The sequence below is a fragment of the Podarcis pityusensis genome (genome assembly GCF_964106645.2).
Source record: "Podarcis pityusensis genome assembly, chromosome: 6".
Taxonomy (NCBI): Eukaryota; Metazoa; Chordata; class Lepidosauria; order Squamata; family Lacertidae; genus Podarcis; species Podarcis pityusensis.
This window is the reverse complement of record NC_138030.1, coordinates 29,973,251-29,989,604: the sequence shown is the minus strand read 5'-3', so window position 1 is coordinate 29,989,604 and position 16,354 is coordinate 29,973,251. Positions and strand designations below refer to the sequence as shown.

General features: G+C 42.8%; 1 protein-coding gene across 2 annotated transcripts in view; it reads left to right on the top strand.

Annotated features, from left to right (window-relative positions):
• Positions 1–16,354, top strand: part of ACSS2 (acyl-CoA synthetase short chain family member 2) — a 60,285-nt gene that overhangs the window by 37,839 nt on the left and 6,092 nt on the right. For both annotated transcript variants that reach the window (XM_081010292.1, XM_081010293.1), the window contains 8 exons: positions 5,103–5,240; positions 6,823–6,993; positions 7,447–7,580; positions 8,609–8,741; positions 9,311–9,367; positions 9,822–9,902; positions 14,189–14,297; positions 15,047–15,115. In XM_081010292.1, coding sequence (XP_080866418.1) covers positions 5,103–5,240; positions 6,823–6,993; positions 7,447–7,580; positions 8,609–8,741; positions 9,311–9,367; positions 9,822–9,902; positions 14,189–14,297; positions 15,047–15,115 — 892 coding nt within the window. The remainder of the gene's footprint in view (positions 1–5,102; positions 5,241–6,822; positions 6,994–7,446; positions 7,581–8,608; positions 8,742–9,310; positions 9,368–9,821; positions 9,903–14,188; positions 14,298–15,046; positions 15,116–16,354) is intronic.

The window sequence follows — 16,354 nt, the reverse complement described above, 5'->3', positions numbered from 1 at the left end:
GGAAAACACCTCTTCTTTCCATCAGCTGTCTGTGGAGCCTCTGGCTTTTCTCAGACGCTTTTCTCTTCCTCCTTGGAGCAGAGGAGGACAATCCACCAGCCTCTCATGCAGATGTTCGATGAATCGCAACCATCCGAAGGCTGCCACTGTTGGAATTCTGCCTGGGTCAGAGGAATGTGCCACAAGCGTAGGCACCGGCAGATATTCCTGTCGACCTCCCTGCGTCTCCCAACCTCTGCTGATAAGCAGGCGAGGTCCGGCGATTCTTCTCAGATGTATGAGAGGAACACACCGTTCTTCCTCTCTCCCCTTTGGTGTCCCCAGGGAGGGGAAAGAAGCAGACAGAAAACTATTTACATCATTTATTTTTGCCTCTTACATCAGTACAGAGAATCATGTCTGCACTCAACAACAGCAAGAATAAAACTCCTCCCAAGTACATCCAGTACGGGTCATATGACACACACACACACTGAGCTAACATCCGGTGCTCAGTACAGAATGGACTGCCCCTTTGTTCCCATGGCAACAGTCACAAACATCCTGTCTGGCTTTCCAGCCACAAGCAGCTGGCTGAGCTGCTAGAGCCTTTGCTTGCTGCAGCATTGGTGCTTTATGGTAACACTCACCACCCATCAGCTCCCTAGACTGGGATTTTCAAAGATTTTCAAAAATTCAATGAAAATTGGGTACACAACACTGCATTTGTTTCATTTCAACAATAATGCTTGTTTCACCTAATCACTCTTTAAAACTATTTTGTATTGACTTGTTTTGTTTGCTCAAGCCAACTTCAAAGTGGGGTTTGCAATATTGGCTTTGTACTGAAATCATCTTATAGTTAAGCCTGATGTAACCAGGAGAGGAGCTATGTAGCAGAGTTTCAGTTTACATGATACACACTCAAGAATCCAGACTCACTGTTCTATAAGCATTGCCTTTGCATTAATACCTACTAGGGTGCACTGTTGTTATGAGAGAACTGATAGTGTGCTATAGAGGATATATTCATTAAAAATAAGAGAATTCTGTGAGCCCAAAGCACTCGCCCACATGGAGGCTGCCTGCCGCACCTCTACCAGCATACTGCTCCAGCCTTGTCTACTTCCAATCAGCTTCTGCTGGGGACAGCTAATTCTGCTGTTTCTTCATATTGGGTGCAATCGAATGATCCAGTTGTGCCCAGTGTAGCTTAAAATGCTTAAAATGGCCCCCTTCCATTGAGAAGGGGAAACTTGCAGCAGCAACACATAGAGAAATACGGTGAGGGCTCCTCTGGAGTGGGTAATGCTTATTCTTTCAAAAATGTTCCACTTCACCTATCAGCTTAGGAAACACTAGTTTGATGTTTACGTTTTGCCCACCAATGGTTGGTTGCTGAGCTGTTCGTTGTAATGAGATTTCTGCTTAGCTCCTTGGGAGCTGTTCTCCAACCATCTTCATCTGGAACACCAAATAAAGGTTCTTTTGGAAGTTAGGTCCCATATAAATAAATGGCACTTCATCCGCAGTAATACTTTTAGCACCAGAATATGGATGCGTATAGTTTCTCCATAACTTAAATGTTTTTTAATGTATCCATCCAGGTAGCAAAGTGTAACTAGGAAGCAGTTAATGATGAGATTGCTGATAGGCAGACACTTAGACCTGTGCTGAGAATAAATGGCTGCAGGCCATTGGGCTTCTCAAAGGCCTGAAGCCAGGGGTGGTGAATGGTGGCCCCCTAGATTTTGGACTACAACCGCCTTCAGTCCCAGCCAGCATGGTCAGGGATAATGGGAGCTGTAGTCCAGCAATGTCTGGAGAACTTCATGTTGCTCTCCTTAGTATGGATGTATAATAACCATGCTTCATTTACATAAAGAGAACATATAAAATGGCTCTGTGCATGTGTATTAAATGCCGGAACTCCTGGTGGATTTGCTGCATGCCACCTTAGTGTGATATTTATAATTATCCCTTTGCCATTAACTCCCTAAGTGGCTCTTCCAAATCATTGTGTCTCAGAATCATAGCCCTTCTGGGGATCATAATACCGACCTACTTTATTTGGGGATTTATTATTTATGTACTATTTTTTATTTTTAAAAAACATATTTATGTTCCTCCTCTCCAACACAATTGCCCCAGGGTGAATATAAAAATTGCAAGAATAAAATTGTTGATATCAGCTGATCTTCACTGGTGAGGGCCTTTGCTCATGAAAGCACAGGAGTTAAAGTGTGTGTTGTACTTCATTTCAGAAACCTTTGTATTTCCCTTAGGCATTCTTGACTGCCATGAGACAGTTTCCTTACCATTCCTGAATTGCTTCTTTTTATGAACCATTTGTCCACAGCACATGCACAGAACATTCAAAATGAAGTGGTTTGGATAGCTCTGGTCTCAGCAGATGAAGTTGAACTGGCTTGCGTAAATTCAAGGACTTTGAGATAATTTGTTCAGATTCATTAAGGGGCTTTCCTCATGCTACCCATTGTAAAGAACTATTTGTGCATGAAACATGAAGATGAAAATACAGTTATGCATACGGGGAAGACAAATTATTGAAGTGGTTTATAATTATATGAAACACAGTGGGAGACACGCACTGGGAAAAACTATTAATAATTGCATATGAATTTAGGATGTGCACACAACTGTTCTGATAATAGACTTACATATTCACTAAAGCCAAGTGTGCGGACTTGGTGAATATTATTCCTGATCCATAGGGCTGTTGGTTAAAAGAATTCTAATAGCTTCTCACCCCCCCCCCCCCAAGACTTTGTTTGACCTTGGGCAAGCTTGTATTTCAGCCTTCCAGTAAGAGTAGCCTACCTTACTGGATTGTTGCGACGATAGATGAAAGACTATGAAGAACTTGCAGATCAAGTTTATAAACAGCATAACTGGTAATAATTAAGTTTTCTCCTGCACTACATTCCTGTAGCTATTGCTTAGGCTCTGACAGATGTTCAGTAGCCTTTGTTTGCTACTTGGAAAAACAGCATTTAACAATAAGATCAGTATTATTAAGGCAGAATCACTAAGATTGTTGAGTTACAGATAGGTAGCCGTGTTGGTCTGCCATAGTCAAAACAAAAAAATTCCTTCCAGTAGCACCTTAAAGACCAACTAAGTTAGTTCTTGGTATGAGCTTTCGTGTGCAAGCACACTTCTTCAGATACACTGAAACAGAAGTTGCCAGATCCTTCTATATAGTGAGAAGGTGGGGAGGGGTATTACTCAGAAGGGTGGTGGGAATGGGTGATTGGCAGATAGCTGAGATGAGCCTGTTGACGACTCTTAACGACTGCAATAGGTCTTACAGGAAAAAGCAAGGGGTGAGAAGGTGAGAAATGGCTTTGTCATGTATAATGAGATAAGAATCCAATGTCTTTGTTCAGGCCAGGTCTCTCCGTGGTTTTAAGTTTGGTAATGAGTTGTAATTCAGCAGCTTCTCTTTCCAGTCTATTTCTGAAATTCCTTTGTAGTAAAACAGCTACTTTGAGATCTTGTATAGAATGTCCTGGGAGATTGAAGTGTTCTCCTACTGGTTTCTCTGTCTTGTGATTCTTGATGTCAGATTTGTGTCCGTTTATTCTTTGGCGTAAGGTTTGGCCTGTTTGTCCAATATAGAGAGCTGAAGGACACTGTTGGCATTTGATGGCATACACAATGTTAGACGATGAGCAATTAAACAGTCCCGAGATGGTATGTGTGATGTTGTTGGGGCCAGTAATGGTGTTGTCTGGGTGTATGTGGCAGCAAAGTTGGCATCTGGGTTTATTGCAGGCTCTGGTGCCAGTGTCCGTGTTAGGTCTGGTTGTAGTATTATTGTGGGTTAGGAGTTGTTTAAGATTGGGTGGCTGTCTGTAGGCAATGAAAGGTCTTCCTCCCAGAGCTTGAGAAAGAGAACTGTCATTGTCCAGGAGAGGTTGTAGATCTCTGATGATGCGTTGTACTGTTTTAACTTGGGAGCTGTATCTACAACCTCTCCTGGACAATGACAGTTCTCTTTCTCAAGCTCTGGGAGGAAGACCTTTCATTGCCTACAGACAGCCACCCAATCTTAAACAACTCCTAACCCACAATAATACTACAACCAGACCTAACACGGACACTGGCACCAGAGCCTGCAATAAACCCAGATGCCAACTTTGCTGCCACATACACCCAGACAACACCATTACTGGCCCCAACAACATCACACATACCATCTCGGGACTGTTTAATTGCTCATCGTCTAACATTGTGTATGCCATCAAATGCCAACAGTGTCCTTCAGCTCTCTATATTGGACAAACAGGCCAAACCTTACGCCAAAGAATAAACGGACACAAATCTGACATCAAGAATCACAAGACAGAGAAACCAGTAGGAGAACACTTCAATCTCCCAGGACATTCTATACAAGATCTCAAAGTAGCTGTTTTACTACAAAGGAATTTCAGAAATAGACTGGAAAGAGAAGCTGCTGAATTACAACTCATTACCAAACTTAAAACCACGGAGAGACCTGGCCTGAACAAAGACATTGGATTCTTATCTCATTATACATGACAAAGCCATTTCTCACCTTCTCACCCCTTGCTTTTTCCTGTAAGACCTATTGCAGTCGTTAAGAGTCGTCAACAGGCTCATCTCAGCTATCTGCCAATCACCCATTCCCACCACCCTTCTGAGTAATACCCCTCCCCACCTTCTCACTATATAGAAGGATCTGGCAACTTCTGTTTCAGTGTATCTGAAGAAGTGTGCTTGCACACGAAAGCTCATACCAAGAACTAACTTAGTTGGTCTTTAAGGTGCTACTGGAAGGAATTTTTTTGTTTTGACTAAGATTGTTGAACTAATGATGCCACAGTTTTGGTTAGGAGGTCAAAACTGCTCATTTAAACAGATGCCATGGTGTGTTAACACTGTAGTTGTACTTCTTCAGCTATTAAGAAAGGAAAACGCTTTTAAAAATAGGAGAAAAGCTGAAACGGTGAAGTAGAGTTCTGCTTTAGAAGCCAAAATAATCATTTAAAGTGCAAGAGCTCCAAAGCTGGGTTTCTTCGACCATCTTGCTGTCTTTTAAGTATTATGTGTGCCTCTTACTATGTGGTTTTCTTCAGATACCTTGGAATTCAGAAGTCGACCTTTGGTGGCACAACGTTATGAAGAATTCTAGCAAGGAGTGTGAGCCTGTCTGGTGTGATGCGGAAGACGAACTGTTTATTCTCTACACCAGTGGGTCAACTGGAAAACCGAAGGTAGGTTCCTTTATTCTGATCCTGTGCCAAAGCATGAAGTGAAGAGTTAATATTTACTTGTCAAGTCACACACGCTTGCTGTTCACTCTGCTGTGTGGACGCTTTGGATCCAAATGCTTACTGTTTTAATGCTTTCACAGTACTGGTCTGGAACCAGAAATGGGCCCTATCTCTACAAATACTTGTAACGTTAGTGCAACATTAATTACACATTAGTGTAACGAGACCTCTTGTATTCCAGGTGCTCTAGGTTACTTGGAAGGGGGAAAGTTCAATGGTAGAGAATGTTTTGCCTGCAGAAGGTCCCAGGTTCAGTCCCTCCCATCTCCCCATAAAAGGATCTCTGGTAGCAGGTACTGTGAAAGTTCTTTGCCCAGAAACCCCGCCTAGCTGCTGCCAGTCAAAATAGATGCCATTGGGCAAGATGGAGCAGTGGTCTGACTTGTTCTGTTCATGTGGCCCACTGTGAAATTCTGGGATGGTGGCATTGTGTGTAAATAAATACATGCAGGGTGCAGGACTGGCCACATGTATTTTTTCACCGATTATTGAGCAGCAGTTGGCATAAATAATTGAAGGAGGCACAGAAAGCCTAATACTTTTTAGTCTTTGCTATACATAGCACATCTACACATTACAGGCTTTCTTCATAACAACATATGCTTCCTAAGCCTTGTATACATCTGTTTAAATTCACACGAGATAAGAGTCTGCGCATAAACTCTGATGTGTTTATTTCACTGCTTGCTGTACAGAGCACTCACTTTACTGAATCTATGTGGTCGGTGGTTTGATGACTACAAAAATATCACATGAACTAATTTGGTTACCTCTCAGGGCTGTGTTTGGAATTGGTGCCACTATTTTCGCATTTAATTATGACACTGCAAGTAAACATTGCAAAGAAAAGTACTTCATGGTGATGTTTCCCTGTAAAAGGAAGTCATACCGCTTACCCTTGTGTGTGATTGAACTAATGTTATGGTTATAATGTGGTTAATGATACAGTAAAAATATGTTTCCTTCTCTCATGCTGAAGTTTTACTGATGTATTTGTTCAATGCAGTAATGCTTGAGTAAAACAATGGCTGGATCTAGACACATCAAAGTAGTGTTCCAGTTAAATGCATTGTAAATTTAAACAGGGAAAACAGGTAGAGAAAAACAGGACTCCACACTGCCATCTGGTGGCACAATGTTATATTGCAAATACAACACATATACAGTGGTACCTCGGGTTACATACGCTTCAGGTTACATACATTTCAGGTTACAGACTCTGCTAACCCAGAAATAGTACCTTGAGTTAAGAACTTTGCTTCAGGATGAGAACAGAAATCGCGCGGTGGCAGCCCGGCAGCAGCGGGAGGCCCCATTAGCTAAAGTGGTGCTTCAGGTTAAGAACAATTTCAGGTTATGAACGGATCTCCGGAATGAATTAAGTACGTAACCAGAGGTACCACTGTAAATCACTTTTTCTTTACCAATCTAGCTGAGTCCAATGTTGCAGTATGCTTTCTCACATAATGAAAATCAAGCCAGTAATGTTCTGTTTAATTTCAGCTGGTTTTCTTTGTTTCAGGGTGTTGTACATACAATAGGTGGCTATATGATTTTCACTGCCACTACCTTTAAATATGTGTTTGATCACCATCCTGAGGACATCTACTGGTGCACGGCTGACATTGGATGGATAACTGGCCATTCCTACCTCACATACGGACCTTTGGCAAATGGGGCAACCAGTGTCTTAGTAAGTTCTGTGTGATATGCGGCGGCTGTATGAGGGTGGGGGAGGGGGGACTAGGCTTGCCAGGCTTACACAAACCAAGCATTGAGTGCCTTGATCAAGGTTGAATTGTATTGGTATTGTCATGCAACATCCTCATTGGCAAGAAAGCAGCTAAACAAGTTAGGTCACTGATGATGACCATAGCTCCCCAAACCACGTTTGCACTGAGGTTCATTGCTGGTCAAGTTCTTCTTACTGTCATTCTTCACAAGTACCTTCTTCTGATTTGAGCCAGGCAGTCTTGCTGATTCAAATCAAGTCATGAATGGTCCCCAAAGACCTCTGTGCTCAGTAGCATTCTTTAGGCTACAGAAGCATTATAGGGCTGCAAAGTTTTGCACCCCACTTGCTGGAAGCAGCAGGTGGGGTGGTGGGTTTCTTCTTCTCATGCTAAACGACTTGTTTTTTGCTCAGTTTGAAGGGCTTCCCATTTACCCGGACGTTGGTCGTATGTGGAGCATCATTGACAAGTACAAGGTGACTAAGTTCTACACAGCACCCACTGCCATTCGCCTTCTCATGAAGTATGGAGATGAACATGTCCGGAAGTAAGTAGGACTTGAAGCAAAACAGAGAGTGGTTTCGCTAATAACCTTCCAGCACTGGGAATATATAATCTCAAACATGCATCACTCTAGAGAAAAGCAAACCCTAGAGCAAAGCTAATTCCTCCAGCCTCTTCCTCAGGAACAGCGTTCTTGTTTTACATTTGTTCTATAAGATACAAAGCATAGGGGCCAACTCCTAGGGGCCAAGGTCTTTTCAGGGCCCCCCAATAAAATATATGAGCGGGTTGCCCTTCCCCCCAGTTGATGGACATTGCCATTTAAATGGTGTACATACACCACATCTGGTGCTGGAGGAGACTCTTGATAGTCCCATGGACTGTAAGAAGATCAAACCTCTCCATTCTTAAGGAAATCAGCCGTGAGCGCTCACTGGAAGGACAGATCCTGAAGCTGAGGGTCCAATACTTTGGCCACCTCATGAGAAGAGAAGACTCCCTGGAAAAGACCCTGGTGTTGGGAAAGATGGAGGGCACAAGGAGAAGGGGATGACAGAGGTCGAGATGGTTGGATAGTGTTCGCGAAGCTATCAGCATGAGTTTGGCCAAACTGCGGGAGGCAGTGGAAGACAGAAGTGCCTGGCGTGCTGTGGTCCATGGGGTTACGAAGAGTCGGACACGACTAAACGACTAAACAACAACAACACACCACATCATGTGACTGATTCCATGGGGCAGGGCTTACCTCCCCCCCCCCCATATTTTATTTAAGTTGGCACCCCTGATATAAAGACAATGTGGGGAGGACAGTGAGAAAAGAGGGAAGGGAATATACTTGGCTGAATCTTGGTGCTTAGTTTAAGCCCTGATGACTGCTAGAAAAAGTCTGTCTGAATCTCACCCCAATTACTGTGCTTGCTCTTGACAGGAGGCGTTTGTCGGTTTCTGGCAATGTTCTCCTTGTGCTGCTTGGCACTCTCCTTGAAGGGCCAGCTCTAGAACTGCAAACACATTTTTTTCTTGTGGAGTTTTCCTCCCTCTCTTTAAAAGCCTATCTGCTTCTTATGGCAGGTACAGCAGGAAGTCCCTGAAGATCCTTGGGACAGTTGGGGAGCCCATAAACCCAGAAGCTTGGCTATGGTACTATAGGGTGGTTGGTGAAGAAAGATGCCCTATAGTGGATACCTTCTGGCAGACAGAGACTGTGAGTTATTTGGTTCTTGGTTCCCTTTGTGTCTTGGGAATGATCTATTTGCCTGTGTGGGTGTTAGGATTTTCCTGCGCTCTCCCAAGTACTAGGTTTTGGGCGGCATTCAGCTTGGTTTTGCTCAGAGTAGACTAATTGAAGTAAATGAACTTGACTAAGCAATGCCCATTAATTTCAGTGAGTCTACTCTGCATCAAACTTAGATGAATGCCACTTTTGGAGTGGAATTCAATATAGTGGTAAGTGGGGTACGTGGGGGGTCAGGTTTTCTCCCCTCCCTCACCCTGCATGCCCCCTAAACCTGTTCTGCAGGTTCCCCAATCCTCCAGAGTCAATTTAGGGGTGTGTGGGGTATGCGGAGCAAGCAGGCCCTGTTCTGTACCTGCAACAACTTGGTTGAATTCCACCTTTTTTGAGTTTTTGCCCATAAACTTGCCACAGTTTTTCTATAGCAAAAGTACAGTTGCTTGGAAATGCATTGCTGCTACCTGCTGTGCCTCGGAACCACTCAGCTTCTCCTCCACTGCCTGGTATTGTTGTGACTGTTTTGGGTTTCTATCCTGCAGGGTGGCCATGTGTTAACTCCTCTCCCTGCTGCCATACCAATGAAGCCAGGCTCAGCTGTAAGTATAGATCTGACTGTTCTCGTCTGTTTGTGCAGCAGTACTTTTTGTCCCCTGCCCCCCTTGGGCTTTGGCGCAATAGTTCCACTAATAATCCTCTCACAAACATGCAGATAAATGCAAATTATTTTATACACACTTGCATGTTTTAAAGCATTTTCTAAGGTAAAACCAAAGTGGGATGATAGGCTCTAAGTGAATAGAGGTTTTCCTTCCTGGAAATTGACTTATTTGCTGACCAGAAGCTTTGGGTGTAATCTTAAAAGTTATGGAACCTTCTGTGGTGAATTATTTGGGGATGGGAATGGACCAATGGAAGAACTTAGCCCAGATGTGAAAACAAGTCCAAAGTTCCTTTTCTACCTTCCACATGTCTGCTTTCTCTGGGGGGGGGGGGGAGTTAAGTTTGCATTTCCCACTTCTTCCAAATCCTACTATGAATATTCCTTGGCAGACGCTTCCTTTCTTTGGGGTGGTCCCTGCAGTGCTGGACGAGTCTGGGGAGGAGCTGGAAGGAGAAGCAGAAGGTTACCTGGTAAGAAAAAGTGAAGTTTTTATTGCTGGCTAAATTCAATCCGTGTGTGGAGCTTCATGGTCTCTATATAGTCATTCCCATTTTGCATTAGTTTCATGTGTGGGATATCTGTCCCTTAACTGCTTCAGACAGTGGAAGCAGAGTATAGCAGTCATGGCTCGTTACCTTTGATAGCCTTATCCTCCATACTATTAAAGCTATCTAAATTGGTGGCTATCACCACTTCCTTCGGAAGCAAGTTTAATACTTGTGTGTATCACACACACACACACACACACACACACACACACAAATAAAATTTTCAGCTTGACCTAATGACGTATTGGCAGCCAGTGGTATTACTTTAATAAATGTGTTGCATGTTAGATGCTGGTTTCTCTAGTATGCAGCCTAGGGCAGCCCCACATAGAGATTGTTCCAGTAATCTCTTGAGGGTACCAGTGCACAGTCCACTGTGACCGCTATCTGTATCCAGGAATTGTTGAAACTTGTGTACCAGCCTAAGCTGGAAAAAGGAACTCTCAGCCACTGGAGCTACTTGGGCCTCAGTTGACGAAGATGGGTACATGTGTAACCCCAGACTACAGACTTGTTCCTTTAGAGGAAATGCAGCTCTGCTTGGAACTAGCAATTGACCAATTTCCTGGATCTGGGCACCACTCATCTTAGGCTCTCCACCTTGCCAGAATTCAGCTTCAGTTCACTGGCCCTCATCCAGACCACCACCACTGTGTCTGGACTTAGTATTGCTAGTTCCCCAAAGTTAGCCTTTTAGCGAATACATGTGTAAGATACATATTCACTAGCAGATAGGGTAACCAGAGTGGGAATAATACCTGCTTAATTCTCAGGCTGCTTTGGAATGGGATGGTGTTTGGGAAAGCAGTGCAGAGGCCAGGGGTTCAGTCCTTCCTTCTCACACTGCTGCTGCTGTCTCAAAATTTGAGTCCTTGGTGGCTGCTCTTTCTAAAGCAAAAACACACCCCAGAAAAAGTTGGAAGGGTCTACTGTTTAAGCACAGAGTGTGGCAACACCTCAGCATTGTAATAAGTTCTGAGCTCAGCTCTGATCAGATCAAATTTCTCTCTGGGAGTGAAGAAGATTTGAACTATCAGAGTTGAACTGATTTTACACAGGAGACTGCAAGTTGTCTTTCACCAAGAGCAAAGGATCATAAAATATATCTGCAGAATGGACCATTGCCCAGAGCACAGTCAAAGTGCCAAGAATGTGCATGGGTTGCTTGGGTGCTGTCCAGCTTCTATTTATGAAAGACGATACCATTCTGTATGTTCGTTTAAAAATTACGTTGTAGGGGGCATCTGGAATCGCTGTAGTGATGCCACTGTGGCATGAGTTTCCTGGAAAAAATTGAACACGAAAATTTCCTGCTCTCCTAAACCCACTGCGATCTGATTTAGCATGGTCTACTTGACTAGAAGTTTTTTGGGGGGGGGGCGTGGCGTGGCGGAAGTATGCCATGTTTCATTTTATGTTGTGTGTAGAATTCAATAAGGTAAACACTGGCACTTTAAAGTAAACTATGATTTGATGCACTTTAATGTTTGCTCGTCCTCTCCTGAGTGTTGCAGGAGGAAACAATCCCAGAGTCTGGCATGTGGTGACATGTGAAGAGACTTCCGGGGTGGCGCCATCGGTAATGGCGGACTCCCTCTGAACTGGAGGGACCAGCTCCACATGAAACGGGTCTTTTCCGCTACGGAAAATCACAGGCGGAAATCACTTCTGGAAATCACAGGCGGATGAAGCCTGTGACCGTGGGACTCGGCGGGCACCCTTAGCGCCCCCCCCACCCGCAAAGGAACCCACTAACGGGCTCCGAAGCGAGGAGGAGGAAGTGGCGCGGTGCTGTGAGTCAATTGCTTTTTCTGCGGAGCGAAGCCGCATAGCCGTTGCCGGAGAGCGCTGCCTTTTTCATGGGACAATTTGGCATCTAAAATAACCACCCGTGAGCACTGGAACATTGAACATTTGGACTTTAAATAAGAACTGGCGAAATAGAAAGGAATTTGGACTTTAAAATTTACCTTAATTTGGTACTGAAACGGTAAGGTCTAAACAGGAAGTCAGCCTTCCGTTTCCTTGTAGCCAGAATAAAGCAAAGACAACATAAACTAGAGCTTTAAAAATAACTTTCAAAGGATTGGTTTTCATCATTTAAAATTGCTGAACCCCCCTTCGGCAGCAGGAGAAGAAGGGGGATCTTTTTTGGGCTGTTTAAACCTGCAGAAGTGAGTTTAAAGCAAAGTAATTTTCCACCGTCCTGATCCTGGAGCGGGGTGTCAGAATTGACGTTTGAAGCTCATTGACCAGAAACAAATGTCTTTGACAGATAGTTAAAAGAAGAGAAACATAGTGATTCCATTGTTTCCTTTCGCATTTTAAAAAGAACAAATATGGACAAAATACCTTTAAAAAAAAACTTTGTTGCTATTGTTTTTAAAAGAAAGAACAATCAGAAGATTTCCCCCTAGAGGGGGACTGTGAAATTGTAACTAATTCCTGGGAGCTTGCAGCTGCCACAGATTACAACCGTGGGAAAGGATTTGTGACCTTGCAGGACAATGTCTTCAGAAGCAGTGTTGGGTACTCTCTGCAAAATAAATGCCCTATTGGATCAGTTAAGCCAGAAGACGGATTTGATGACTAATGCGGCCAGAACCTTTGAACAGGTAGTGGGAAATTATATGGAGCCTACCCAGGAGCTAAAACAGGAGTGTGCCATGACAGAACAGCTGAGAGAAGAGGATGCTGCTGAATCTTGGGCGCCAGAGACGGAGGGAGCTGCGGCCCAGCAGGAACATAAATTTTTGGATTTGACAAATGAACTTGGAAAAAACCAGATTTGGAAAGATAAAGTTTGGTTTGGTTTGGAAATGGGGGGTTGGACAGACCCCCCTATACAGGGAGATTTGGACTTTTCGAGTCTGGCAATGGGCCGTCAGATGTTTGGAGCTGTGGGGGCTCTCAATTTTGGAGGGAATCTGAAACATGTTTTTAAACACCACATGGAGTCTAGTCTGGACTATGGAAAAGGGGCTGATTTGTTGAAAAGGGTCAAAAACATTACCAAGCTGGAGTTCCCACAAATGAAAGGAAAATATGAAGAAGAGCTGCGGAAGGGACATGGAAGAGACTTGAGGGCTTCGGATATAAGATTACCAGGTTAATGTGCTAGATTAATAAGATAAAAAGGACTGACAAAACCTGGGACCAGGAGGAAGGGACGCTGGATGAAGATTGGATTGTTTATTTCTTTTTTTTTATCATTAGGATTGTTCTATAAAATTGATGAATGCTAGAAAAATGTTGAAATGAAATTACTTGGCTCTTGTAAAAATGTCTAAAGAATTTGGTAAGAATGTTATGGCTAGGAGAAGTTGGTAAAAATAAGATTTAAGTTTTAAACTTTAAGGTTCTCTATAAGATAAGATGAAAATAGATTAAGGTAATGTAATGACAGAATACTATGAATTATGGAAAGGATTTGCTGTGATTATTATTAATCAGGATACAAGAAAAGGGAGGAGGAGGAGGTCAAAGAAAGAAGGTATTGAAAGTGGAGAATTTGAGAATGATGGTTTTATTTTTATTTTTTATTTTTCTGTCTTGTCTTTTTTGTGTGTAATTTTTTTTTAAAAAAATATTCAATAAATATCATTAAAAAAAAAAAAAGACATGTGAATTTAGGCTTGTAGTTTGTTTCTTGGTGAGCTAACAGACCTTAGCTTCAGGTTGCTGTTTCCTTAGAGAGAAACAAACCACAAGCCCTAGTTTACATGCATTGACAAGCCAGATTATTGTCATGTTTCTGGCTTGTTTCCAGCATGGAACAGTTGGGAGGACCACATTCCCAGGGTTATGCCATGTTATAATTGCGGTTATCAGTGGCATATCTTAAGCCTAAACAATACATGTTGTATCAGACCCAAGGTATGTCTAACCCAGTTCTCACAGCAAGACGTGTGTAACTCATCTTGATCCTCAGTCACTAGTATTCAGAGGCAAACTTGACTTAATGAGTATTTGAACTCTGGTCTCCCAGGACAAAGTCCATCATTTGAGCCAATGTGCCATATTGACTTAACACCCAGTGCCTTGTGTGAGCATAGCATTATACAGTATTTAATCCTTTGTGGGAGGAGAGGAACAATTCTTTGGAAGTAAGCCACAGCTTCACATAGGACAAAATGCTCAGTGCAATGTAAGGGCATAGTAAAGAAACCCACATTTAATATGTTCTCTTATTTGTCCTCTCCTTTTAGGTTTTTAAGCAACCCTGGCCTGGAATAATGCGCACAGTGTACAAAAACCACCAGCGGTTTGAGACCACGTACTTCAAAAAGTTCCCTGGTTACTATGTTACTGGAGATGGTAAAGTTCTACTTGGAATCCTGTAATATTGACAGTATAGCTTGCTTCCTGTATAATGTGGAAGGGATTAAGCATGATGCATAAAAAAGAGGCTCAACGTACTTCCTTTGTGCAGCTTTTTTTCTTTCCAGCCCTTACATCTGAATTCTCTTTCTAACATGGACTTAGAGCTATATGTATGGACTAGGTTTGATTCGTATTTGGGTTTTGTGAGCTTTTAATTTGTAGCCCTGGAATGAATGCTCAGATCTTGGCAACAAAGGCAAAGAGGTCCCTTTATGAAATCCACAGTCCACCCTGCTTGACTCCCTGGAATTAGGAGCAAATTGTGGGAGAAGGCATGTGAGTCACAAAGGATATGGGGAACAAACCCCCTTTGGCACCCTTTATTTACATCAATTTGATTTGCCTGGAATTTGATTTGGATACTGAAGTCCTGAAATATGCAATGCATAGGGTGGGGGGGGGGCACTTAGGAATTGGTTCATTGGGCCTTTCCTTTTCCACTCATTCATCTTTGCTGGTCCCATGTATTTGCAGTTAGGCAGCAGGGCTTCTGGGCAATGAGGTGTTACTACTGCTTTTCACATTACTCTTTTTTGCTGCCTTTTGTTTCTTAATACTTAGTGTCATTTGTTCACATTGTGCTGTGTACACCCACACCCACCCCAGTTCTCCCTAGATGGTTTTTTTCCTAGCTGGCTACTTTACAATGGTCAGTTTGCTGGTTTGGTTTTTTCCCCCGCCAGGCTGCAAAAGAGATAAAGATGGTTATTATTGGATCACGGGTCGAATTGATGACATGCTGAATGTTTCTGGTAAGAACAAAATCTTTGTGGAAGGTTTCGGGTTTCCTGTAAAACTCTCCCGATGATATGGTAGGCCTTTTTGACATGATATGCCACCCTAGGCTCGTTTGGGAGGAAGAGCAGGATGTAAAACAAATCAATCAAAAAATTGGGGGGGGGGCGTGATATGTTTCCTCCTCAATACTGTTTAAAGCATGTGGCTGGCAGAGGCTCAGCCAAGGATGAATGAGATGCTTGGGCCAAAAAAGGTTAGATCAGTGAATGCAAAAAATCAATAGTGACTGTGCTTGCATAACCAAATTCTGGCTTGATAGGCCAGGATACGTTTGAGCTTCATGCACACACATGCAGCCTCTTTACTCTCACTCTTGCTTTGTGTGAATGGGGAAACAGAGCAGGAAGCTGCAGTTAGACGTTAGTGCCTGATTTGTGCAAATTGGGAACTATGGTCACTGTCATCAAAGCAACAAGGAATCCTGGCTTGTTTGGAAGCCATTAGCCACCCGTGTGGTTTATACATAATAAAAAGTTATGGTTAAAATGGTTTTTCTCCTTGTGCAAAGCATAGAGTGCAATGGAATCATAGGGCTTGATGCAGGTGCATAAAGCTTACCTGAAAGCAGCCAATGTCTGAGCCCATCCCCTTAAGAGATTCTTTCTACTTTATAGTTTTGTCTGCCCCATTTTTCTTAGGAATTTTAAAGTTTGTACAGTGGCAGTGACTCCTGCATAGCCATGGGGTTTTCAGGAAGCACATAACATTAGCTGCAATATGACCTTTTGGTTTCCTTACATAATGGTCCATAGAGTCTCCATAACTATCAAATATCTGGGCACTTGAAAGCTCTTATCTTTTCAGAGATTGAAATATCTAACATTTACATGTCTCTGGTTTTTGTTTTTATAATTTATCATGGTACACAGCACCATATCCGCTCAAGCAGAATCAGTGCAGGCATACTCTTTGGGGAACTTCAAGGAGTCTTCTCAGAGAGACTAGAGAAAAACACGTTTTCCTCTTTTATCTTATGAAGTCCCAACAAAATACAAAACAAACTCACCAAACTAAGAAATGGTTTGCTTTACTATTATTGGCTACTTTTATTTATTTTTTAGCTTTTACAAGTTGTACTTGGGATCAAACTGTGTTTTCTCCCATAGTACCTTTCTAGAATACTATTTTGCAACATTTACAGCTTGACCAAGATTTTAGTGTAAAGGGTTCCTTTTTTATTTTGGTGATGATAT